A 25,297-nucleotide genomic window follows, 5' to 3' on the forward strand; every position below is an offset into this window, starting at 1 on the left:
TAGGCTATTGTCGTGGAAAAACTATCCACTTTCCCGAACCTCCAATCCAACTAGCACTCTGATGTCAAAGACCCGAAGGAGAACACCAAGACGAAAGAAGCTTAAGACTGTTGATCCTTTATTCACCGTATTGCAGTGATAATACAATCCAAACAGCGTCAGGACTGGACCGTCAGGCAATAGAGTGATGAGTGGCAGCTGCCAGTGTTGCCAGATGCCAGCAAGGTTTTCCAGCCCAAAACCTCGTCAAAAACCGCGAGAATGCACAAAAAACCGCCCAAATTTGCTTTTGCTTGTTTCTCATTTAAACACATTAAAATCATTAACAAGCTTTAAAATGACCCATTTTTCGACTTAGCCTATCCAATTTCAGAAACAATATTCAATCAAATGAACGCAGTAGGCTAAGTAGGCTACACGGACGTCAGACTATTATTCTATAAGCTTATGTTACGGAAAATAATGCAATAGGCTAAACATAGACTATTAATCTGTCTGTTTAGTGTCAATAGACGCTTGGAACAAAAGCATTCAGTAGGCTAGCCTAACATAAAAACATTGAGTGGATATATGAAGAGTGTCGACTCTTTGCAGATGCAGTGCGTTCATAACTGGTGGGCCAACTGTAGGCTACACAAAAAATATTTTCATAGGCCTACCCCAAATGTAGGCTAAAGGCTTGAGTTAAACTTGAGTCTGACACCTGTGATTTAGAACAATTAATTAATAGCCTACCTAGGCGCTATATATTCCCTGAGACAGGCAGTTAGGCCTAGAGTTTTCATGAAAATCGCGCTGAATAGGCTATTTAGGACAGTGTCAGTGCGCTCTTTGCAGAAGCAGTGCGTCCATGCATGGCAACTACACGCAAAAAATATTTTCATACGCCAGATATAGGCTAAAGGCAAACTTGAGTTTGACACCTGTAATTTAGAACAATTAGTAGGCCTACCTGACAGGCAGTTAATCCTAGTTTTCATGAAAGTCGCGTTGAACGAACAGGGGTGTCAGTGCGCTCTTTGCAGAAGCAGAACGTTCATGCATGGGCCATCTCTACACAAAAAACATAGGCCTATGGCCCTAGGCCCTTCGTGAAAATCGCTTTGAGCAATTGTTATTAGGCCTAAAAATAATTAAAAAGTTCTAGTAGGCCTAGGCTTTGTCAAACTTCCTCAACAACTGTCGGGCTGGACGGAACGTGGGCCGTAGTCCTATGTCAAGCCATTCGCGCAAGACCTGCGCACCTCCATCAACCCTGAAAGAAGGGGTAAGTCCATCCTGTCTCGTAGGTAATCTTTCAGCAGTGTGCACATTCATGAAGAGATTGACTGTAATGACAAAATGCTCTTTGCCCACTTTGGCATATTGACATTGTCAGTCAGCTAGCTAAGTTTGAAAACCCCGCGAGCTGTGCGTTTGAATGGCGGTCTGCGCCAGAGTAGGGGAGAACCGGACTGAAACACTTTTTAATTAAACGTAATTTACAAAGACATCGTAAAACACTGAAAGCTAATATTTTGTCACAAGCAAACTACATCGGTCCTCTGTCAAATACAGTTGCATTTTCAGCTCTGAACAAAACCATTCAGGATTTATTTAAGGAGAAATCGAACATGCGTTTTGTTTCATTCGTCCCTCCAGACCGGGATAAATGAAACGACATGGGGGACGAAAGAAACATACAGCTTAAACTTCCCACAACTTCAATATTTGACAACATCATGAATGGTACTTGAAATATGTTTTAATTTGGATAAATTACTGCTGGGCTTTACTGTCTGCTGTGAATATCTAACAACTAATTGCGGTCATTGTGAAGCGCATATCTCGCGGTTATGGAAATACCATGCACTATGCCATTTATATGGCTAGAATGCATGTTTCGATACATAAGGTGACGTGAGCTGAGAGTGTCTGTTGTGAGTTTAGGGGGGCACGTCAGCCAGAGGGTGTGTGAGTGAGTGAGTGAGAGACTGCTGCCTGCTGACCAGAGACGGTCGCTGGAAGAAGGGTCTGAAGTGCCTTTGTTTCGGCTACAAAAACCCGCCGAACTGATCCGAAACCAGCCCAATTTTTATACACCCGCCCAAACCCATTTTTGCCCGCAAAATAGATTGCAAAACCGCCCAATTGCCCAATCTGGCAACCCTGGCAGCTGCTACCCCGATGAGATCTGATCTGAGTGTGTCTGAGCTCTTTCTTTTATGCTCTCAGGGGCCTGGGAGGCGTTCCTATCCCTTTTTAGCCAATCAGAACGTTTTGGGACTTGAGATATTGGTGGAAAACCCTTCACATCTAAACATTAAAAAATGTGTGTTACTAGGCAGAACACATGTGACCAGGTCCTATGTGTAATCTGTTGCCAGGCAGAGTATGTGTTTTGGTTCTATGTGTACTTTCACTTTTGGTTCTGCCTCCTTTTCTTGTAAACCCCTCCACTTCTTCTCAGCCCTGTTTGGTTTTACTTTCACTGCCATTCCTCCTCAGTTTCACTCTTAGTCTCTGACCGCTCAGTCTCATGACTTCCAGTAAATGTTGCATAACAGTTGCATAAACAATATCCTAAGATGGAATGTTTTCTAATAAACCAGTATGCACACACACAAGTTATTATGTCTAGATAAAATCACCACACTATCCATTCAAAAATAAAGTAAACTGTCAAATAAATAATTATGTCGAACTGTTTTATTTCATTGCATGGCTATTTGTTGCCCATTTTCTCTCAATGCAACCCAAATACTTGGTTTAGAAAACCCGACAACTGGTTATTTTAACTAGCAGTTCTGTTGATATAACCCAGTGGTTTGGGTTGAATCTATACCCAATATACTGTGTGAATTTTACTCAACATTTATATAGTTATAACCCAGCACATTGGTTACCTTTACCCAGTCTATTGTGCCAATTTAACTAACGTTGTGTTGATATAACCCAGTGTTTTGGGTTAGAATCATACCCAATCTGCTGGGTTTAATAATGTACCCAGACCATTGGGTTAGGATAACTCAATGTGGTGTTGGTCCAATAGTTAACCAGCGGCTGGGTTATATTTGGGTCATTTTTAACCCAACATTTTTTAGAGTGTGGTGGTTATTATGACCGCCGCGCAGCGAAGTGGCGGTCATATACATGTAGGTTTAGTCAGATTATTTTCGCATGGCCAATTTTCCGTAAAGGATTCTGAAAGACCGGGGTGCATGAAACTTGGTGGGCATGTAGCCCCACAAGGATAGCATGGAACCATTGTTGTTCGTTTTGATCTATAGCCCCCCCGCTGGACTGGAAACGGAGGGTAGGGCGGACACAGTTTTCTGTGAATATCTCGAGAACCGTAGGGCCTAGGAGGACCACCTTTTTTTTGTATGTTGGTCATGTCAACCCATCCCATAACCACTCATTTCATGTATAGCGCCACCTAGTTAAAAATTAAAAAGCAAAAAATGAGCTGTTGTAATCACAATATATCTGGCTGACATGGTCAAAACTGCACGGAATTGAAAGTGTAGGATCATTATGACACCCTCTGAATGCATGCCAAGTTTCGTGGACTTTTGTTCATGGGGGGCCATACAATAAATTCATTTATGTGTACATTTAGTGACTGTCCAACAGTTTTCTGTGAATATCTTGAGAACCGTAGGGCCTAGGATGACCATTTTTTTTGTGTATGTTTGCCTCCAGGGGTCATGTTAACCCATTCCATATGCACACATGTGCATAAACAGATACACACGCACACACATACATTCATCATACATATGACACATACATGGGTGCTATTTGTAGGGGGGGATGGTGAGGATTTCCCCCCCTCTGGTTTTCCTATCCCTACCTCTGCTAAATTATTTTTATCCCCGGTGGGGACAACATTTATCCCCCTCTGCCCCCATATTGATTAATGCTACTTCATATAAGTAAAGCGCTGCAACGTGAGAACAGTCTAGTAGGCTAGCCTACATAATAATCTGACATCAGAAACGCACCGTCACCGTCAGCACTCATGCTGCTGACACAGTGGCTGCGTGATAACTTAATTTGGCCTTGATCGTGCAGGACGTCAGAATGTCGGGTGTGTAATCGATCATAAATGGCTAGTTTCAATGGAAAAGTTAGCTGGACAAATGAAAGAAAACGAGAAGGATTCAGTGAAGCATAATAATGTTTTAGAACCTTCAAAATTAGAAAACTGATGCAACTGAGATGGAGGACTACTGCACGTAGAGTAGAACGTAGGCCTATTGTCCGAAGGAACTTACATTAAATGAGGAGATATTTGTTGAATGTCACAAAAAGTGTTACAGAAATTGCTTGGCATCGCTTATTCAATGGCTCTCTACCGAAACACCTGTAGTTTGCGGAGGACGAACGAGAAAGCACTCGTTTGATAAATCAGCCAGTAGGCTAGGCCTAGTAGACAAATAACTTTTAGAAATAATCTGTACTGCAAAAACTAATGTTGGTGGGTATTTAAACTATGTAGCGGGTGTTTTAACAGCTGCAAGAAATAGAAGCTTCATGGTCTTTATGTTCTGGTTCGTAAATTATTTTAATAAAACTTCAAGTTGCCCTATAACTTTACTCTCCAAACTCTTCACTGCACTGTAGGCAATTAACTGACAGTATAGGCTATTTATTTTCTGTAGGCTACAATACACACATTTATTTTTTCAACTTTTGCAATATTACGCACTTGGCTACTGAACGCAAATCAGCAGGAGAGAGAATGCACGTAGCCTATGCAGCGTGTAGCGCAATGTGTAGGCTATTTGGTTACCAACTAACACTGTTAGCCAATTCACTAACTTACGACTTCAGTGTCATCATATACAACGTTTTTTTACACAACAAATACAGAAAGGATGGAGGCAGCAAAAGTAGAGGAGTCATTTCAGATGGGGCAAGGTGAATTTGTATGCTTGTCAAAATGTAGTCCTACCCTGCATTGGAGGAGCTGATCATACCAAGCACACATGCTGTTTAAAGTCATACACCCCTCTGGTTTTTACACAAATTGCACCCTGCATACACACACAGTAGACATATGCATGCACATGTACACACACAGGCACACACACAAGCACATGCATGCACGCACACACACACAAACATAAACACGTACACGCACACATGCACACAATTCAAGAATTTCTCAGAATTATGAACAGGCAAGATGGGAGTGGGGTTGTATAAAATGTATTTTACATGTGAAATCTATGAACTAATCATGTTTTGGTACTTGTTGTCTTGCAGATATCAGTGAGAATTGAGTGTGCATAATGCAATTCAGTGAGACAGTTAGAATCATATATGCCTTTCAACTTTTGTTTTTAGCTAGACCAGCAGATACCCTGACTTTGCTGAATTACTGAAGCTAAGCAGGCTTAGTTAGTACTTGGATAAGAAACCTCCTTGGAAGAGTAGCTTCCTGCTGGAAGTGGTGTTGGTGGCTGGCCAGTAGGTGGCACTCTTCCCTGTGGCCAAAAGCCACGAAACAAATATCAATCCCAATGCCCTATTACAGTGACAGGGACACTGTACTGGAGAGGTTTTCCTTTGCATGAATGTTAAATTGAGGTCCTGACTCACCAATCCAATCCAATCCAATCCACTTTATTTATATAGCACAGTTTAAACAAACACAAGGTTCCCAAAGTGCTGTACAGCAAGATAAGAAACACACAAGACACAGCAGAAGCACAATAATAGGATAAAGTATTAAAATTAAAAGAGATAAAAACTAACTAAAATAAATGTAAAAAAAAAAAAAAAAAACATGGTTGTTAAAGATCCCATGGCACTTATCGCAAAGAGTAGGTGGTTCCCTGATTTGCTTTATTTATGTACACATACATAAAGACACACATGCATGCACACACACACATATACATAAAAACACACAAACACAGACACATAAACACACACACACACACACACACTACACATGCACACATATGACATGCACAAACAAGCACACGCACACATAAACACACACACCCTCACAACCATGCACCCACACATACAAACACACCTACACAAACACACACACACACAAAAACACACACAAAACATACACAAAAACAACCACACTCTCTGCACACACTCAATTACAAACACAAAAAAAGGAACAAAGTAGGAAATGAACACAATTTGACAAGCGTGACTTATTTTTGTGGAAAAAATGTGCTGGACTGGGCAGCGGTCATATTTTGTACCGCTCTGCGGTACATCCAGTTAGACACATTTTAAGTACCTGTCACAAAAAAAACTGTAACAATATGAATTATAATAATTTTGAGGGTTTATTTAGCTGGGGTCAAATTGACCCCAAGGATAAAGGATGTCTGTAAGATTTGAATGTAACACAAGGGTTAAAAAATATGTGTACACTCTTATCTAACAAATATGCATTAAATATAAGCTATTCAGAGAAAGAAATTACGTTCTTCTGCAGTTACACTCATGTGGGTTAAGGCTAATATTTAAAACAATTCTGTTGTCTCATAACCTGACGGCTCCTTTTAATTGATATACATTAAAATATGACCTAAGAATCAATACATAGACAAGCTGTTCATGTCAAAGTACATTATTTAATTAATTCATTAAGGAAGACAGCATTTTCTTGAACAAGGGTGGGGTAGTAGGGAAGAATCAATGCAATGGAGCAAAACAAAAGGATCCAAGTGCTCCAAGACAAAAGACTTAAGTGTAATATATTAATCAAATAAAACTGATTCAATATATTAATCAAATGGAAGACAAACTATGGCAAAACTATGGTAAAATGTGTTATTGACTCAACATCAGTAGCCTAAGCAATTAAATAATATTTGAAATGTGCCCTATAGTAAACAACATGATTGGACGGGTGCAATACCATTGCATAACGTGTCAGTAACAAGTTTAGAGTAACTAACATTTACAACAAAGGCACAATGGAACTTAAACAAGGACATAATACTTCATTCCATTACCCTAATACATTAAATGAATACTCCTACTGTACAAACACAAACTCCTACATAAAGTAAACTATACCAACCGTCAAAACAACAGATTGTCAAATGGCTTTCAAAAAGCATTCTGTTATGCAACAGTGGAATATGCAAACTGCTACACATTTTAAAAGATTCTTCTGGGCTCAGAATTCATGCAAAAGGGACTATTATGATGAATATCACAAGGAATAGCCTACATTCTGGTTTGGGATGGCAATCTGAAAAACCAAACAACTAGCATTCGAAGCACTTCTAAAATCCGGTCTCCATGCTCAGTGTCCGTCGCGTCACGTGTTCTATCTCCCCAGTCTGATACTCAAAGTTGGTCTGGTACTTGGCTAACATCTTCAGCATCATACGCAGGTTCAGCCACCACTGCTCCTTGGGCATTCTATGCCTATGGGGGAACACAGTCAAAACACGGTCAAAATATGGTCAACAGCATTCCCATTTACTCTTGTCAATAATAAAAAGAAATCACTTTGTTTTGAATGTTTGATACACTGAATTACACATCAGCTGAATTCAACTGAATTCAACCCCCACTCTAACCCAAACAAAATAACAAATAACAAATCTTTGAATATTTTAATATTAAAAAAATCGGCTGAGTCTTGGACAATTGATTAATGATCTACTTGTTTGTTCTGGCACATTAATTGTGGGCCTGAATTGCCAGCCATTAGTTAGACAGAGGGTTAGACATAGGTCAGGGTAATGGATACTCACTCAAAGTCAGTGTGGCTCTTTAGTTCAGTTACGGGACTGAAGGACATCACCTTCCTGTTCATTCCAATCACGCAAGCAGAATCAGCAGTATTTGCAAACACGCGACCTGGGAAAGAAGCGATGCAAATAAACAAAACAATGCATTTCATTCAGTTACTCATGCTAAAACACATGCACCATTGTTTTCCTGTCTGCATCTTTACAGATTATATATTTGCACTACCCTACCTTGCCTGGTGGTGTCTCTCATCTTCTCTGTAAGCCATTGGACAGACTTCACACCAAGTTTGGTGCCAAAATTTCTATCAAATGGAGTCGGAACCCCACCCTATGAAAAAAATATTTTTTAAAAATGCCATTACAGTGAGATTCCTTAACCAGCATTGATGACTTTGCTAGAATGAGATGCAAATTTCCTTGACAAGTAGATGACTACCACATCCTTGGCAGATAGAGGAAACCATATTTAATTTACATACACTACATTTCAGGGACCACACTTATTATCTTTATACATTTAGTCGTACCTGCTGTAAATGTCCCAGCACATTGACCCTACAATCGAAGATACCCTTCCCCTCAGCGGAATACAGATTGAAGATGAAGTCTGTGGTATAGTGGTCATTACATTTCTCATTCCTGGAAAGAAGATCACAAAACATTTGCTGACACCAGGAGTGGTTGTTACAAACTGCACATCTTCGCCCGCACCAAGGGATATTAACTTAAGGCGTAACTTTCACCAAAATGCATCCTAGGGTGTTTTTGTGAATGTACCCGAGTAAACTTTCGTTTGAAAGCATAATTACCCTACGTTCTGAAGCGCTACTTTTAAACTTGTATGTGTTGTCGTTTTCGGGTCAAATGGCCTTTTGAATGGGAATTGTAGGGGCACTACTATTTTGATACATGATCACATCAAAATCGCTATTTTTAAAACACTAAGAAGGCTCGACACAACATGAAACTTTAATCGAAGTATCATCAGTGTCTCTACACATGAACTTGAGCATTGAGAACATTGTTTGCGTAGCCTACACTGAGTTTACTAAAAGAAAGGTTGAAAGAACAACTCACTTGGTTTTTCTGCTCGCTGCCATCTTGCTAGTCAAGGAGTGAGTTGTCCAAAACCTTTCTTTTTAGTAAACTATGTGTGCGCAAACAATATTCTCAATAGCGATTTTGACGCGATAATGTATCAAAATAGAAGTGCCCCTACTATTCCCATTCAAAAGGCCATTTGACCCTTTTAACGAAAGTCTGACTCGGGTACATTAACAAAAACACACTAGGAAAGTATTACGCTTTAAATATTTTTTTAAAGGATTTTTTAGTATGGAAAGGCTGTCATTCATCTTAAACTGCATTATTCTCTGTGCAATGAAACAGGTCATGGGTTTTCAAATTATAAATCAGATCATTAAATTCTTTTTTGTTTGTCACGTCAAATTTCATATATCATAAGGACACTGCATGTACAATTTTTTTTATCAAGATATAATTTATTTTTGGTTTTGCAAAGTTTCTTTGATTCTGCTAATTATTTGGGACTTAGAACAGTTTTCTAATCTTCTGTTGGTCAAATGTTGTCTCACAGAGTTATAATACGAACAAGACATTTTGATAATTCTATGGTAGGAGCAGGCTTCACTCAGTCTCTTTTTTTGTTTGAGACTGCGTGCTTAATAACCAGTCATTTCCAATTAGCTTTTTTTCATGTTTTTATGTGCTTAAGTAGTTAGCTGAGTAGCTGTCACTGCGATAAATGGGCATAGTAATTAATCACTCTCCAGCTGTTTAACACAGCACACATGCCTTTACAATATGATTAGGACTGAGGAGTGCCAGTGTAAATTTGGATTTGTAGGCTAAATAAATCTGCATATGTTGTATGGAAATGTTCCCCCATACCTAATGCTCAGTAAATGTTTTAATCTAAATGGTAAATACCTTAGCACCAAGCCCCTCTGGATGTCATTCTTCATCTTGTCTGTAAGATGCTCCACATTCATCTGTAAAAACACATTTTACACAATGGATATAAAAAACTGAAAACTGAGGTATAGGGATAGACATGGATGGTTTTGTCAATACCACAATACAATACATCATCCAGTCACATAAGTATTACTCCAACAGTGGGACTCATAGGTAAATTTACTGTGGTTGACCCAGACCAGACCTTATTTTTATTTAAAGGACCAATACTCAGCCTGTTCAGCCTCAATCAAAGTTGGAAATAAACAAAAAGGCATAAAAGAGTGCTACTGGCCTTCAGGTCATGAATGTTAAATTTCTCCTCATAAATATAAGCTGCATCAGCTCCCACGGCGATGCCTGTGGTGGTTGCTAGGTAACCGCAGTATCCTCCCATTGTCTCTACAATGAAGACTCGGCGCTTGGTTCCCGTGGCAGACTGCTTTATTTTGTCACAGCTCTGTGGATAGAGGATGATGTCTAAATTAGGTTCAAACAAATGTGGATTTGTATACTGTAATTAGAAACAAACTGAGAGGAACACAATGGTAATGATGATGTACAACAATTATGAACCCATGCCAGGTATTTGTAGTAAAAGTTTTAGAACAACAGCTAGAGCAGCCAGGCAGCTACAGTGCTACACTTTGGGGGCATCTTTCAAGTCATCTAGCTGTTGGCTGCAGCAACTCGAGCTAGGTAGCACCCATTTGTTTAATTTTTTTCCCCGTACTGACAGTACTTAGTGACATTGAGAAACAGAGATCTATGTGAAAAATCCCCAGAGTTTTCCTATAATGTAAATACTGTATATTTGACCTTACTTCCATGGCAGCATTGACAGCGGTGTCAGCTCCGAGGCTGAAGTCAGTTCCTGGAACGTTGTTGCTGATGGTGGCTGGGATCACACACATGGGAATACAGAGCTCATCATAGCGACTACGAGCCTCAACCAGCTGCAGGACCCCCTCATAAGCCTGAGAAGAACAAACACACAAACACACACACACACACACACACACACACAGGAAGGAAGTGACATTAGGCAAAAATTATGTAAACACATGTTGGCAGATATTTTAGGCTCAATGAGCTCAGAGCTCAGTTACATATTATTATGTGCAAGTAGATACACACAGACATACAAAAGTAATGATAGAAGACATAAAATAAGTGGATTAAATATTTAGTAGAATTCAAATCCAACCTCAAATCCTCCAATGACGATCAGGGACTGAATGCCATATTTTCCCATGTTAGCAATAATTTTCTCCATGCAGGAGTTTGGAAGTGTGCTGTGGACAAAATGTAAAACAAAATGATACCATGTTACGAGCTAACAGTGAACAGTAAATAGTAACAGTAAAGCTGAGTACAGCTAGCAGTACTCATACTTTACTGTGGAAGGCTACAATAAAACCTAAATGCAAGAAAACAATCCTTCAGTGCTAGTCACTACCGTTTGGTTCCCAGGAGTGATCCTCCTTGGCCTGTCCAGCCAGCGACATCATGCCAGTGCATCTCATGTACCTGAAACACCAGGAGCAAATTAATCTTAAAATGGGCAAAAGGAAACATCACATACAATACTTAGGCTATTCAGTGTCTGGCCATTTTCAACATTTCTGAAATGAAGGCAAGCCCCAACCCAATGTCCTGATGAATTTTGTTACAACCACTAAGCTCATAGGTAGACCATGACAAAGGAATGCTATCTATTACACAGTCTTTAGAGAGAAACCATTCAAATAAAGATCATCTTCTTCATACAGTCTTCTTAAGCACAACAGACAGACAGAGAGTTATGCAGAATAGGGGGTCTCAGAAGAATCAAACCAGTGAGGAAATGTATGGATTGACAGGCATCATAAATTACAAGTCCATTATAAAATATCAGATATCTAGCATATCATGCATATCTGGCACCCATGGTAGCTTTGGGCCATGTACCAAACTCTCCTTATTCAACAAAGTCAATGACAAAAATGTCTTTCCATTCTATGTCTGCTTTAAACGGCATAAAGAGGCGATTGGGACGTACAGCATCTTTTGCAAGACCCTCGAAGCCATCGTGGACGGCGTAAACACGATGTCCCTGGGCAATGCCGACCCTGACCGCAGAACGCATCACTGAGTTCATGCCAGCTGCTGGGGCACCCACATTAAGGATGGCCATTGAGAAATTACTCTGAAGAGAGGACGACAGGAGAGCAAGAAGCAATTATAGAGAGACAGGTAGAGAGAGAGAGCGGGAGACAGTCAGACAGAAGATGAGATTAAAACTATAATTCCTAAAACACTTATACACTTAATTCTATGAAAAGCCATGAGACCAAAAAAGAAAGAAATCAGACAGAAATCTGATTACTTTGGACTGCGCAGGTTTCTGGTGTGCCAAAAGCCTGTATGTATTCCAGTTGTTTTCAAAGCTCCTGTAACACAAGCAAAGCATTTTCAGTCAAGTCAAGATTCAATCAACTATCACATTGTTCAAGCCATCTTCAGTTTTTTGATGATTACACTCAACTCAATGTCATAATTTACAATAATTCAAAATGGTGACTTACTTTCCCCGTAGCTGAATTGCTTCATCAAAGCGTTTCTCATTCATGGCATTCTGCACTTCCTTTGTCTAAATACCAACAAATAAAAAATCAGATACGACTAGTCCTCCACTTTTTGGAAGACACACACATTTACCGGTACACTGAATAGCACTCATCTTATATTATGTTCCTTTCCCTTTCAACTGTCACACATTTGATGAAGATGAAGATTGTGTTTATGTGAAATAATGTCAAATAAAACCAAGGGATGGAGACAAGTATGCATCCTCTGCACATTTAGATGCCTTAATCAAAAGAAACTTGAACCTCAAAACAGTCTTAGAACATGCTTGGAAATAAGTGGAAAAAAGACCGCAATGCCACTGCTTTCAAGTTGAGCACTACATTATCATGCTGCCAAAAACAGGGAAATAGAGGGGTGTGTAATCACCATATTGACACACTCCATGAGGGGCAGGCGCATGGCTTGGTTGCCCGAGAGGCCAATCACACAGGCAGGAGTCTCTGGAGTGGCCTCCAGCAGGGCCACCACCGCCTCCACCCCCAACTTACTGCTCTGCAGGAGGGAGACAGACGGATGGATGGAGAGATAGGAAGAAACACAGAGAGAGAGAAAGAGAGAGAGAACAGAGAGAGGGGTGAAGGATATTTCATACATTTTAGATTATTTTTTACATACAACATAGATTTTCATTTCTCACCCATAGCAATACTTTTACCTAGCATTTTAAACATATATGTATGGCTAAAGTTATTCTTTGTTAATATTGTTGTTGTTTTTGTTTATTTACAAGCTCATTTCAATTGAGAGGGGAAGATGAGGAAAGAGGAGAGATCAATGGAAAAGAGAGTGAGGTCAGACTCTTAAAAAGGTAGTACAGACAGAGATTAAGTATCATTTATTTCTTGTTATTTGAATCTGACACCACAGGCAACCTTTGAAAGCCATGCCGCAATTCAGGAGCTATGCCCCTGATCTACTGTTGATCCCTATGGTCCCAACATGCCCCTGAAAATGTTCCAGAACTGAATGTAGCCTGCTTCAATGCCATAATAGTACAGCTTTGTCCGAATGCCTACCTCACTGCATCACTCGTGGGGCATGAGATAGAATAAACCACACACAGTGACTTCTGAGACCTTCGCTTCAACCGTGCTTCATCCGTTTTACAGGCCTGGGTCACTCCAAAAGCACGAGCAATATGAAAACTATGCTTTTCACACTGTGCATGCTGACATATCAGTTGACTCTTGACCCTGTTGTACCTTTTATCTCATATGCAGAACACAAGACTAAATATAAATGACTGAGTACAAAAAAGATACAGCTTTCAGATTTAATCAACAACCTAACACAGTCAAACTGATACATAGTCATGGCATTGCATTGCATGATTTCACTTCAGAGAGAATTTTCTGCAAAATCTTTCTGGCCCCTGATACTTCATAAGAAATCACTGCTATCTATTCATTATTTTCTGTGTTGCCACGAAGGCACAGATATTAGGAACTCTAGAAATCCTTAAAAGGTTCTGATGAGCTCTCTGTTAAAATGCTCTTTGTTTAGATGTTTTCATCCATCAGCTGCGAAATAACTTCACCACCTCCACCTGGTATATTACAGGTGGAGGTGGTGAGGTGATGGTGTGTGAACCTGCCCTGAACCTAGACTGATTTACCTTTCAACCCTGACCTCCCTGTGACACTCACCAGCACCCGGTCAAAAGCAGAGGGTGTGCCCCCCCTCTGCACATGTCCCAGAACCGTCACCCGGGTGTCGTAGCCCAGCCGCTTCACCACCAGCTGACGGCCAAGAGGGACGGGGATTAGATCACAAAGAACACACATGTCTGGGCAGACATACATAACACACACACACAGAGCCACACTCACATCCACACATGGATCAGAGATCAACACACACACACACACACACACATGCACACACACACACACACACACACACACACACACATCAGAGAGCATCACACACACATACACACACACACACACACACACACGCACACGCACACACACACACACATCAGAGAGCATCACACACACATACACACACACACACACACACACACACAGAGAGACACTCACATACCACCCATCTGCTAATTCTATAAATACACACACAGGGTGAAAACACACACACACACACACACGCACACATCAGAGAGCATCACACACACATACACATACACACACACACACACACACACACACACACACACACACACACACACAGAGAGACACTCACATACCACCCATCTGCTAATTCTATAAATACACACACAGGGTGAAAACACACACACACACACACATACACATACACATACACATACACATACACACATACACACATACACACATACACACACACACATACACACATACACACACATACACACACACATACACACACACAGACACACACACACACACACACACACACACAGTAACATACAATTATATGCAGTCCCACAATGGCAACTGGATACCCCTCCACCCTCCACCTACACATGTGGCCCCTCTCCCACACGCTAGGCTATACATAGAAGAGCGGAAGGCATAGTCTTACATCTTTCACATAGTCAGAGGCGATGCGCTGGCCATGTTTATCAATTGCCCCCTCTGCCATGATCACAATGTTGAGCCTGGAACCTTTACTTCGACTCTACAGAACAGAGGAGAAGACGAAGCAGCTTCAAGAAAACACTCATTACAGCAGTAGCATTGCCTCACATTCACAGCTGGAGCATCACTAAATATTACAGAATACTCAGAATAGGAAGTGTACAGTATGCATTTTACATATAAAAAAAGAGAACCTCTGAGGGTCTACTTAGAACTCTTTGAATCGAGAGTCGTTCCGCCTCTAAGAAGCTGCAAGGACTCATGAAAGTATAATCATGAGTTTCCCTTTGAAGAAGGGAAGTAATAAGGGAAGTAACAGATGCTACCGTGTCACACAGGCTTTGCATTAATCACAGAGTAGTGCAGTGATGCTAACTTTTCCTATAGTTCCAGTGTTTTCTCATGCATTGACTTATTTGTGGCGGCCCACCACAATATCAACATTGACCACCACACAATGATTTTCCAGGTTGTACTAAATTGTGCTTAAATCTGGTTATCATCATAACCACGCTGTGCTAATTTGTTAAAAACTGTTGTATTCAAGTTAATTCTGCAAACCAACCACCACAAATGGAATTCAATTCTGTGGGAAACACTGAGTTCCTTATCCATGGAGACACTAGCGGCCCTCATTTAAAAACTGGGCAACGTGCAAAGTCAGTCAGGGAGTAAAGTGTCTCGTGCATGAACTACATCCATCCCGCTGATGTGTGTGCTAAGGATCTTGGTCAGGGTATTAAATCATCAAATATTTGTTTAGTGATTAAATGAGCTTTAGTTACACTTTAGACTTTGCACTTGGCCCGTCATTTAAATTAGGGCCTTGGATGTCCAAGCCCAACGCCACCCCACCCTGGTCTCACCTCTCCCAGGCGCTCACACATGTGGTCCTCCCAGCCCTCCTCTGGCGGAGCCTCGGGGATGAAGAGCCAGTCAGCCCCAGAGGCCAGCGCGGACACCAGGGCCAGGTACCTGCAGCACACCACACCACAAGATCTCTTTATATGGGCAAAGATGGTAGCTTTGGGTCCTATTTGTAGGCAAACTTCAGAGGTCTGCCATTCGCCTGGCCATAACCACATGGGTCATTCCACGTCAATTCAACCAGGGCCCACACACTTAGGTCTCAAAAAATTCTGAAAAAATTACCAGGTTAATTTCAAAAAGAAGGGATCATGGAGAATAAAGAAAAACATATTTAAAAAATCTTTGTATATTCCCACAAGGTGTTTGGGTGCTCTGAAAATGATAACCAAAATGATTTTTCAGACTTGTGAGGTCTGCTGTTCAGACCCTGAAGGGATTTGTTTTCTGTTCATTGCTTCTTGTGAGAGTGTTTCTACTTATCTCAGTAAGGAAAATAAATCAAGAGCCTATGTTGAGTACAAATATATGTCTTCTGAAGGCTTAAACAGAGCCCAGCCAAAAACTCCAATAAAATTTGTATCAACTTTGAGGGACAGCTATGACCATGCAGGATTATCCAGACCAAACGTGACGATTTTGCTACATACTATTCCTATTTATGTACCAGCATGCAAAATTTGAGCCTCCTACATGGTTTAGTTCTTGCGCTGTGGGCTTGTGAACTTTGACAAAAAAAAGAGGCCGAACAAAATCGACACCCCCCTCCCCCTGTAAAACTGGCTGTATCTTGGAAAGTATTGATCTTACATAACAGTAATTTTACAGTGCGTCTCCTGGGTAACATAGGTACACCTGGTAATTTTTTCAGAATTTTTTGAGACCTAAGTGCGTGGGCCCTGGTTGAACTGACGTGGAATGACCCACATGCAATGCACTTGACTTTTAGCCTGGCTAGCGCCACCACTTCTCAATGAGACGTGGTCTGGGAACCAAACGTTCCTTTTCTCGTATTTGAAAAAAATGCCCAGATCCGTTTATTGGGTGCCACGGATGTCTATCAAATGCGTCTGTGCATAGTTCATCATCGTCTTGCTTTCCCACCTGTTCTGTGATTGGTTCCCTATCTCAGGCGAAAATTTGCTCCATGGTCTCCAGGCTGCCTTAGCAGCGTGAATCAAATCGCGCGCAAGGCAGCATGGGAACACCCAGGCTACTTGACTTTGCAAATAACACCCAATGGCACGCAAGTAGTAAGATGACAAACTGTGTCCTATTTAGGGGTTTTAAGAAATAGTGTTGAATCCAGCCATAATCATCTTCATCATATTTTAAATCATTGTTACCGGTATTAAATGTATACCAATATATCTACCACATTACACTGACTTAGCAAAGCAGATATTGCAAAAGCCTTACTGTGGTCTTGTCTTAAATGTAGTATGTCAGTTCTGAATGATTCCAAACAGATGTGCTACAGAAGGCTTACCCACAGTGACGACCCATCACTTCCAGAATGAATGTACGCTGATGGCTATATGCACAAGGACATAAATAGGGAAATGAAAAACAGTATAGTGGAACTTGTCCTTTAGAAGAACTATCATCACAACATGCTACATTTTTACTTGGTCACCATGTTAAATCACAATTTTAGGCATAGAAATACGGCATCAAGACACAGGGCTTCATCCCCTAGCACCTTAAATAAGCAATGCTACTGTCTTACTCCAAGGTCAGGCGTGAAAAAGATGATTACATTACTGATGGCTGATAACTGTACACTCGTATAACAACATACTTGGCTGTTTCTTTATAGGTCCTCAGTTACTGTTACCAAACACTGCTATCTGTTACCAGAGAGGTACTCCGTGCATGGTATTATGTCCCTCAAAAGGCATCCAGGACATGCTAGTGCAGCCTTTGAGATCCTAGTCTAGTCTCTCTGTCTGGCAATATCTACACTGTTGTGTGATTAAAATAAAGCCCCACAGCTATGATGACCTCTGACCTTTGTGCAGTGGTGGTGATGGCATCGATGATCTCCATGATCCTGTGCAGGGCTGAGTCGGCGCCAATAGTCATGTCCGTCCCACAGAAATCGTTGTCGATTGACCCGACGAGACCCACAATGTTCAGGTGCGTGTACTGTTGGGCCAAGGTGTCAGTGATTCTCCCTGATGTGGAGAGAGAGTGAGAGAGGGAAAGAGAGTCAGAAAAACAAAGAAAGATACAGTCCTTGAACTTGAACACATAGCAAACAGGGGATGTAACAGCCACAGTTTTGGCATGCAAGATAAAAAAAAAAATCACAGACAATGGCAATTTAGAAGCCAAATATTAAAAAAGTGAAATATTACAATATTTTTTTCAGTTAAGCATCATCATCACAGTCACACACAATTGCAGGAACTTGATAGCCCTTATTTTCCTGTATGCATCATTGTTAGCTGTATCCAATGCCAAATTCTGTGTTGGTCACTTTAAAAACCTTGCAGAGCCTCAAGAGGGAAGGGGCCCTGGTATGACTAGACCAGACAGGGTCTCCTATTGAGGTTGAGTCATGAGTTAGTGAGGCGTAAATTCCTCCCCAAACCAGACAGAGGGCTCTGCTAGCGAGCTCTTCTCATGCACGCTAAAAACACAGACACATCTATTAGGCAGTCATTCTCATTAATCCTCTATCTTCTTCTTGTCTTAGGGCATCATTACTTTTTTGTGATGATTATTTAGATTATTTGTTTTTATGTAAGCCTGACTAGATTTGATGTACATTCAGTGATTAAATGTGATTACCATGTTCCATTATGCCTTTGACTATGAATTTGGAGATATCAGAATTGGAATGGTTAAACTGGATTTGCCATACCTTCTTTGACCAGCTGTTCCAGCAGGTCACTCCACTCGGTGCGGAAGATGTTGGCCCCCGTGAGGCTGCCGTCCCCACCGCACACACACAGATTGGTGATGCCTCGCTGGACCAAGTGGAAGGCCGCCGCCAGACGCCCCTCCCGGGTGGTGAAGGCCTTGCAGCGGGCACTGCCTATCACAGTGCCACCCTGGAGAGCAGAGAGCAGATCAACACATTTACATACATTGAAATACAACCATATCTCTATCTGTACATATTTCTATTACATCCCAACTTTTAATGAAAGTCCTTTTTAAAACTGAACTTTGTATATAATGCTCCTGATTGCAATGTCTCACAATTTTAGCATTCAGTGCAGACCCCTACCTGGTGTATGTTACAGTGACTAAATCTATTAAACATCTATCTCATAACAGCTTATGCTCGCACAGTGACTTAAGATAATAAACATCTATCTTACAAGAGCTTATGCTTGCTCAGAATTTTGAGTCACCACAATGTCACAGACGCTCCATGCAACCTGCCCATAGAAAGGGAAGATATCAGTATCCTGCAGCACAGAACTAACCCCCACAGACCTCTTTATGCCTGCAATGGTGGCTATGCATGTAGTACTTGGACAGACATAATGGATGTATACTGCAGGTCAATATGATACACTCCAGAAGTGGACCACAGCACTGGAGGCCAGTATGAAGTATTGCTCACACACACACACACACACACACACGCACACACACACACGCACACACACACACACACACACAAGGCAATATTGTGCTAATGTTGTGTCATTCTAAAATCTCCAAACATTATTTAGCATGTGTGGTATACATCCAGAACATTTTGTACCACTGAAAAAACAATAATTGTTGGAAAAGTAATTTGGAGGACAGATATCAGATGACCTTACTTTCTTACTTTCGCTTTGGACAAAGGCGTCTGCCAAATCCCATAACCATAACCATAACCTTACTGGCACAGTTTGGTTTTGGATAGGATATCTGTTTGATGTGAAAACATCTGAAATCTCAAGGACACATTTATCTATTTATGCACTAGTTCTGTAGCCCTTGTGGTGGTGACCTAGTCTGGGTGGAGCCTGATCAATATGTGAGCACATTTGAATTTGTCTGCTGATCCATATGGCCACCCTCCCATTCAAGACAATTTCCTAATCACCAAAAAACCCAGGAATCAACCTCAACCGCTTATCCAGATTGGGGCAAGCTTTTACACAATGACAGACAGCTGGCAGGATGGTTGACACCGCAGTTTGTACGCAACCATTGGCTGCTCTGATGGCATCAGTATAAAATAATTTTAAAACTTTGTTTACCAGAAAGATGTGTTTGCTGTACTTCTGAAAGGATACAGCAAGAGTTTAATGTATATCTTTTCGCCACTGGTTACGTTCCTTGGAAACTGAAAGTGGACTGAGCAGACCAATTTTCAATTGAGGGTCAGTCTGGTTTTAGCCAGTCTCATGGTGACCCTTACCAGCTGAATGATGTTTGTCACACTTTGCCAGTTGGCAAGTTTGATGTGGTCCCCTCCATCCACAAGTCCTTGGTAGCCCTAGAACATAACAGTGCATTATTTAAATAGGTTCTCTTAGAGATTGAGTTTTGGGAATCTATTACACAACGTTCTCATATGAATATGCAACCAAATAAAATAAAGCAAATGTGCCAAAATGATATGCATGTGAGTCTACCATCTATGAGAGATTAGACAGACATTGATCTATACCTCATAGATCAGATAGACTTTGGCTCCTACATATACGCCCATCCGAGTCACAGCACGCACAGCTGCATTCATACCTGCAGATGAGAGCAAACAGGTTGGCCAGGTGGAAACCGAGTAGACTGCTGAACCCCGAATAAATGTTTAATTATTTGATGGCTTGCTCAGAGATCCAAAACTGGGTAGTGCTATATGGTAAAATTAGGCAATTTGTAGAGCCAAAACTGAATTAACTGAAAACATTGGTGAGGCAACCTTAGTTGATGAATGAGAGATAAAATAACTGCATCAGTAGGCTACACCAGTGAATGCATCATGCAGAGTGGGCAAACTCAACCAAACCTCCAAACTTAACTTTTTAACTTTAGGCTAAATCTATTAGATACAATTTAAAATGTTAATTGTATAAGCTAAACAATGGAACCAGCATTTATGGAATGTCAAGAAGTCACTGCTTTCCACTTTGTAAATTAGATAAACATTTGATCAAATATGTTTAGCAAGCAATGGACTGGGAAAACTGACTGGCCAGTGTTCGGATACACGCCCATAGGCTGAATTATCTATAGCCTACGTGCAGTCAAACATAAAAGTTACGTAATACTACCACCAGCTTCTTAGAGATGCACATCATGCATGCCCATCTGGTACATGCACATAGTTTGGGGACAATGTACATGCACAGTGATAATGAAGGCAACAAACAGAAAGGGGCATTAAAAGCGAAAGAAAAACAAGAAATAGATGATCGGTGCGGTTGGGTAAACGGACAGCTTTAAATAGGCTACTTGCATCTTAGTTTGTACTGTTGTTAATATTTTCAGAGCCTATTCTTTCATGCATTCTGTCACGAATTGACAAATAATTCAACTATATCATAATAAGCATTGTCGAATGCGTAGTTTATAAAGTGCACGCTAATAGGCCTTCATTGCTTGCCAGCTGTGCACTGCATTTTAAAAGCCATCGTGTCTTGCTCTCTGACGATAGGCAGTGATTTCTGTTCACACTGTAGGCTACATTGCATGACACAACTTATGCAGGGAAATCATTAACCTGACTGGCTAGACGAGCTAAAAATATACAATTAGAACACAGTTGAGACGGTGCAGCACCGCTAGCTACCTTGCGCATCTCCACCGCTTGTCAAAACGGCGATGGCTTTCCCAGCGCCGGTCATCCGCAGCTTCTCAAAATCCACCAACATGTTGACTGTTCAGGGATATTCAAAGTTAATCAAATAAGCCAAATCTACAGCAAAACAGAGAAGAACAGTTAAACGACAAACGGCCAGGGGCACTGACACACTAATACTTTTTGTTGACAGCCGTCCAATGACCTCTCTCGGCACACACTGTGCTGCAAATGCGCCGAGGTTGAACCTATGGGTTGAACGCTCCGTGGAGACGCAAAGGCTCCGCCCCCGATACTGGACGACTCCATCCACAGAAGCGCAACAATGCAGTGTCAACAAGGCTGCGGTTAACTCTGGGTTACCATTATAAAAATCTGACAGTATGATTTGTTGCTTTCACTCAGAAGCCTGCTTAATATGCCTCAATCAACAGTCAGTCGTATAAAACGGGTAGACTCAAATGGGTAGACAAATGTGGAATTTTACACAGGAAAGTTCCATGAGAACGTATTTATGGGCCTTATGAATTCACATCAAAGTGATGGGGATCTCCAAAGCTTGAAAGGTCACTTCCACCACTGATAGACTACTAACTTTGACAACTTGCTGGGAGTGTGGCACCTTAGAACAATGTGACACATGACATCCATGTCATCCTTTGATCTCACAGATCTCACTGGCCGCGATTCTGCCGCGATTCTGCTGGTCGCGGTGTACATCCCCCCCAGCAACAAAAACATTGACAGGAGCATGGCACTGAATGAGCTGTATCGGGCCGTTAGTGAAAAACAAAGTGAACACCCGGATGCCTTCACAATCATCGCTGGAGACTTCAATCACGCCAATCTCAAAACTGTACTACCAAAATTTCACCAACATGTAAACTTCCCAACAAGAGGACAAAACACCCTGGACCTTGTTTACACCCCACAGAAAGAAGCCTACAAAGCCAAACCCCTCCCCCACATCGGGCAATCAGACCACATTAGCATCCTGCTGCTGCCCCGATACAGACAAAGAGCAAAAGTCACCAAACCGGTTCTGAAGGAGGTGAGAATGTGGCCGGAGGGGGCCGTCTCACAACTTCAGGACTGCTTTGAAACAACAGACTGGGATATCTTCAAAACAGCTGCCACCCACAACAACCACATTAACATTGAGGAATACACAGACACTGTGACCTCCTACATCACCAAATGCATCGATGATGTTACAGAAATAAAACACATCACCACTCGGGCCAACCAGAAGCCATGGCTGACAGGAGACGTCCACAGACTGCTGAGGGCCAGAGACAAAGCCTTCAGAGCTGGAGATGTAGCTGGCCTAAGAACAGCGAGGGCTAACCTGTCCCAGGGCATCAGGAAGGCAAAAAAGGATTACACAGACAAAATAACAACACACTTCAAAGACAGCAGAGATGCACAGAGCCTATGGCAGGGCATACAGGCCATCACTGACTACAAGCCTGCGCCACGGAGCTGTGAGAACAACACCTCTCTGCTAAATGACCTGAACAGTTTTTTCGCCCGTTTTGAAGCACAAAATGACACTCACCCACAGAAAACCCCACCTCCCCCCCACGACCAACCCCTGTACCTGTCCTCTGCCAGCGTGAAGAGGACACTAGCCACCATTAACCCACGCAAAGCAGCAGGCCCAGACAACATACCAGGACGAGTGTTGAAGGAAATGTGCAGAAGAGCTGAAGGATGTTTTTACAGACATTTTCAACACCTCTCTGGAGCAAGCAGTCATCCCATCACTTTTCAAAACTGCCACCATCATACCCGTGCCAAAGAAATCATCACCATCATGCTTCAATGACTACCGTCCTGTAGCACTCACGCCCATAATCATGAAGTGCTTCGAACGGCTAGTCATGTCACACATCAAAGCCACCCTACCCCCCACCCTGGACCCCTTCCAGTTTGCATACCGAGCCAAACGATCCACGGAGGATGCAATCTGCTCTGCCCTCCATCCAGCCCTCACCCACTTAGACAATAAAGACTCATATGTGAGAATGCTGTTCATAGACTTCAGTTCAGCATTCAATACCATAATACCACAACAACTCATCAGCAAACTGGACAAGCTAGGATTCAGTACCTCCCTCTGCAACTGGCTGCTGGATTTCCTGTTGCAGAGACCACAAGCAGTACGTGTCGGGGACAACACCTCAAGCACTCTGACCCTGAGCACGGGGGCCCCTCAAGGGTGTGTGCTCAGCCCCCTGCTCTTCACACTGCTAACACATGACTGTACAACCACTCACAGCTCCAACCATCTGGTGAAGTTTGCGGACGACACAACACTGGTGGGCCTCATCACTAAGGGCGATGAGGCTCACTACAGAGAAGAAGTAGACCTGCTGGCTAAATGGTGCAAAGACAACAACCTCCTGCTAAATGTCAGCAAGACCAAGGAGATTGTTGTCAACTTTCAGAGAGGCCACAAACAACTGCCACCACTGTCCATCGACGGAGATGCTGTGGAGAGAGTGAGCAGCACAACATTTCTGGGGGTGCACATCAGCGACGACCTCTCATGGACCACCAACACAGCATCACTGGCGAAGAAAGCCCAGCAGCGCCTCTACTTCTTGCGCAAATTGAAGAAGGCAAGTGCCACGCCTCCTGTCATGACTACATTCTACAGAGGGACCATCGAGAGCATCGTCTCCAGCAGCATCACAGTGTGGGGCGGAAGCTGCACAGATCAGAACAGGAAGACCCTCCAGCGCACTGTTAACACAGCTAAGAGGATCATTGGAGCACCACTCCCCTCCCTGCAGGACATTTACACCACCCGCCTCACCCGCAAAGCACTAATGATTGTCAAGGATACAACCCACCCTGCACACGAACTGTTCAGCCTCCTGCCCTCTGGAAAGCGGTACAGGAGCCTCCGCTCCCGCACCACCAGACTGGCAAGTAGCTTCATCCACCAAGCAATCAGGATGCTGAACACTCTACCCACTCTCCCATCTCTGACAGCCAGGAACCTAGGAAACTAGGATCCTGTCTACCAAACCCCCCCCCCCAACACTACCATGTGGAACTGCACTGTGACTGCGCAGCCAAACGTGTTGCTGCTTCACATCAAGCCTGATATACTTGAAATTACTGCATACTGCATATCAATGTAAATATACAGGTCACACAAGCACAAGTTTAAACTTCATGTAACTGTTAAGACTATATAAATATACAACACAACTACCTCTATTTTCTTTTTATATATATATGTCCTATATTTCTATTTTGATACATACATGTTCTATATTTCAGTCTTGCACTTTAATTTAATGTTTATTGTCTATGGCTATGTCTATAGTATGTCTATGTCTGTATTTAAAGCATGTCTATGTCTGCATGGGAAAGTAAGAAGCGAAATTTCAATTCTTTGTATGACCAGTGCATGTAAAGAAATTGACAATAAAAGCCGACTTGACAGATTAAGACCACTTAGGCATTCATTGAAGGTTATTTATGTTATTGAAGTTTATATAAACAATCCTCCCCTTCAAAGTGTAAGCTATCTATAGCGTGAGGCCATTCACTCTCTGTCTGTAGGCCTATAGGGCTTACTGTGCAACTGGAAATCACTCGGCCATGTTGTCCTGCCTCAGGGTCCCTGTGACCTAAAATATATATATGTATGGATTCCTTTGATGGTGATCAATCTGTCCCTGTAATCGCCATATATCCATGTCGACATTTTCAAGTAGCCACAATAGCTTATGAATGTTTTT

The 25,297-nt window shown here is 41.9% G+C and overlaps 1 protein-coding gene across 2 annotated transcripts; it reads right to left on the reverse strand.

Moving 5' to 3' along the window:
* Positions 1-6,573: 6,573 nt before the first annotated feature.
* On the reverse strand, positions 6,574-21,781 carry pfklb (phosphofructokinase, liver b). 2 transcript variants are annotated; one of them, XM_042079810.1, is made up of 23 exons: positions 21,710-21,781; positions 21,531-21,617; positions 20,409-20,482; positions 20,157-20,234; positions 18,654-18,843; positions 17,796-17,961; positions 17,274-17,318; positions 15,784-15,892; positions 14,862-14,957; positions 13,985-14,077; positions 12,705-12,830; positions 12,275-12,339; positions 12,076-12,139; positions 11,749-11,895; positions 11,167-11,237; positions 10,915-11,002; positions 10,532-10,684; positions 10,003-10,167; positions 9,681-9,742; positions 8,258-8,369; positions 7,959-8,058; positions 7,731-7,836; positions 6,574-7,398 (listed from the first exon to the last, which is right to left on the reverse strand). In XM_042079810.1, the coding sequence occupies exons 2-23, from the start codon at positions 21,610-21,612 to the stop codon at positions 7,254-7,256; spliced, it is 2,337 nt and encodes a 778-aa protein (XP_041935744.1). In that variant the 5' UTR covers positions 21,613-21,617; positions 21,710-21,781; the 3' UTR covers positions 6,574-7,253. The 2 variants fall into 2 exon arrangements, with proteins under 2 accessions (XP_041935744.1, XP_041935742.1); XM_042079808.1 differs by having other exon boundaries at positions 21,531-21,777.
* Between the last annotated feature and the right edge of the window lie 3,516 nt (positions 21,782-25,297).

This window comes from Alosa sapidissima, chromosome 23, assembly GCF_018492685.1.
Source record: "Alosa sapidissima isolate fAloSap1 chromosome 23, fAloSap1.pri, whole genome shotgun sequence".
Classification (NCBI taxonomy): domain Eukaryota; kingdom Metazoa; phylum Chordata; class Actinopteri; order Clupeiformes; family Clupeidae; genus Alosa; species Alosa sapidissima.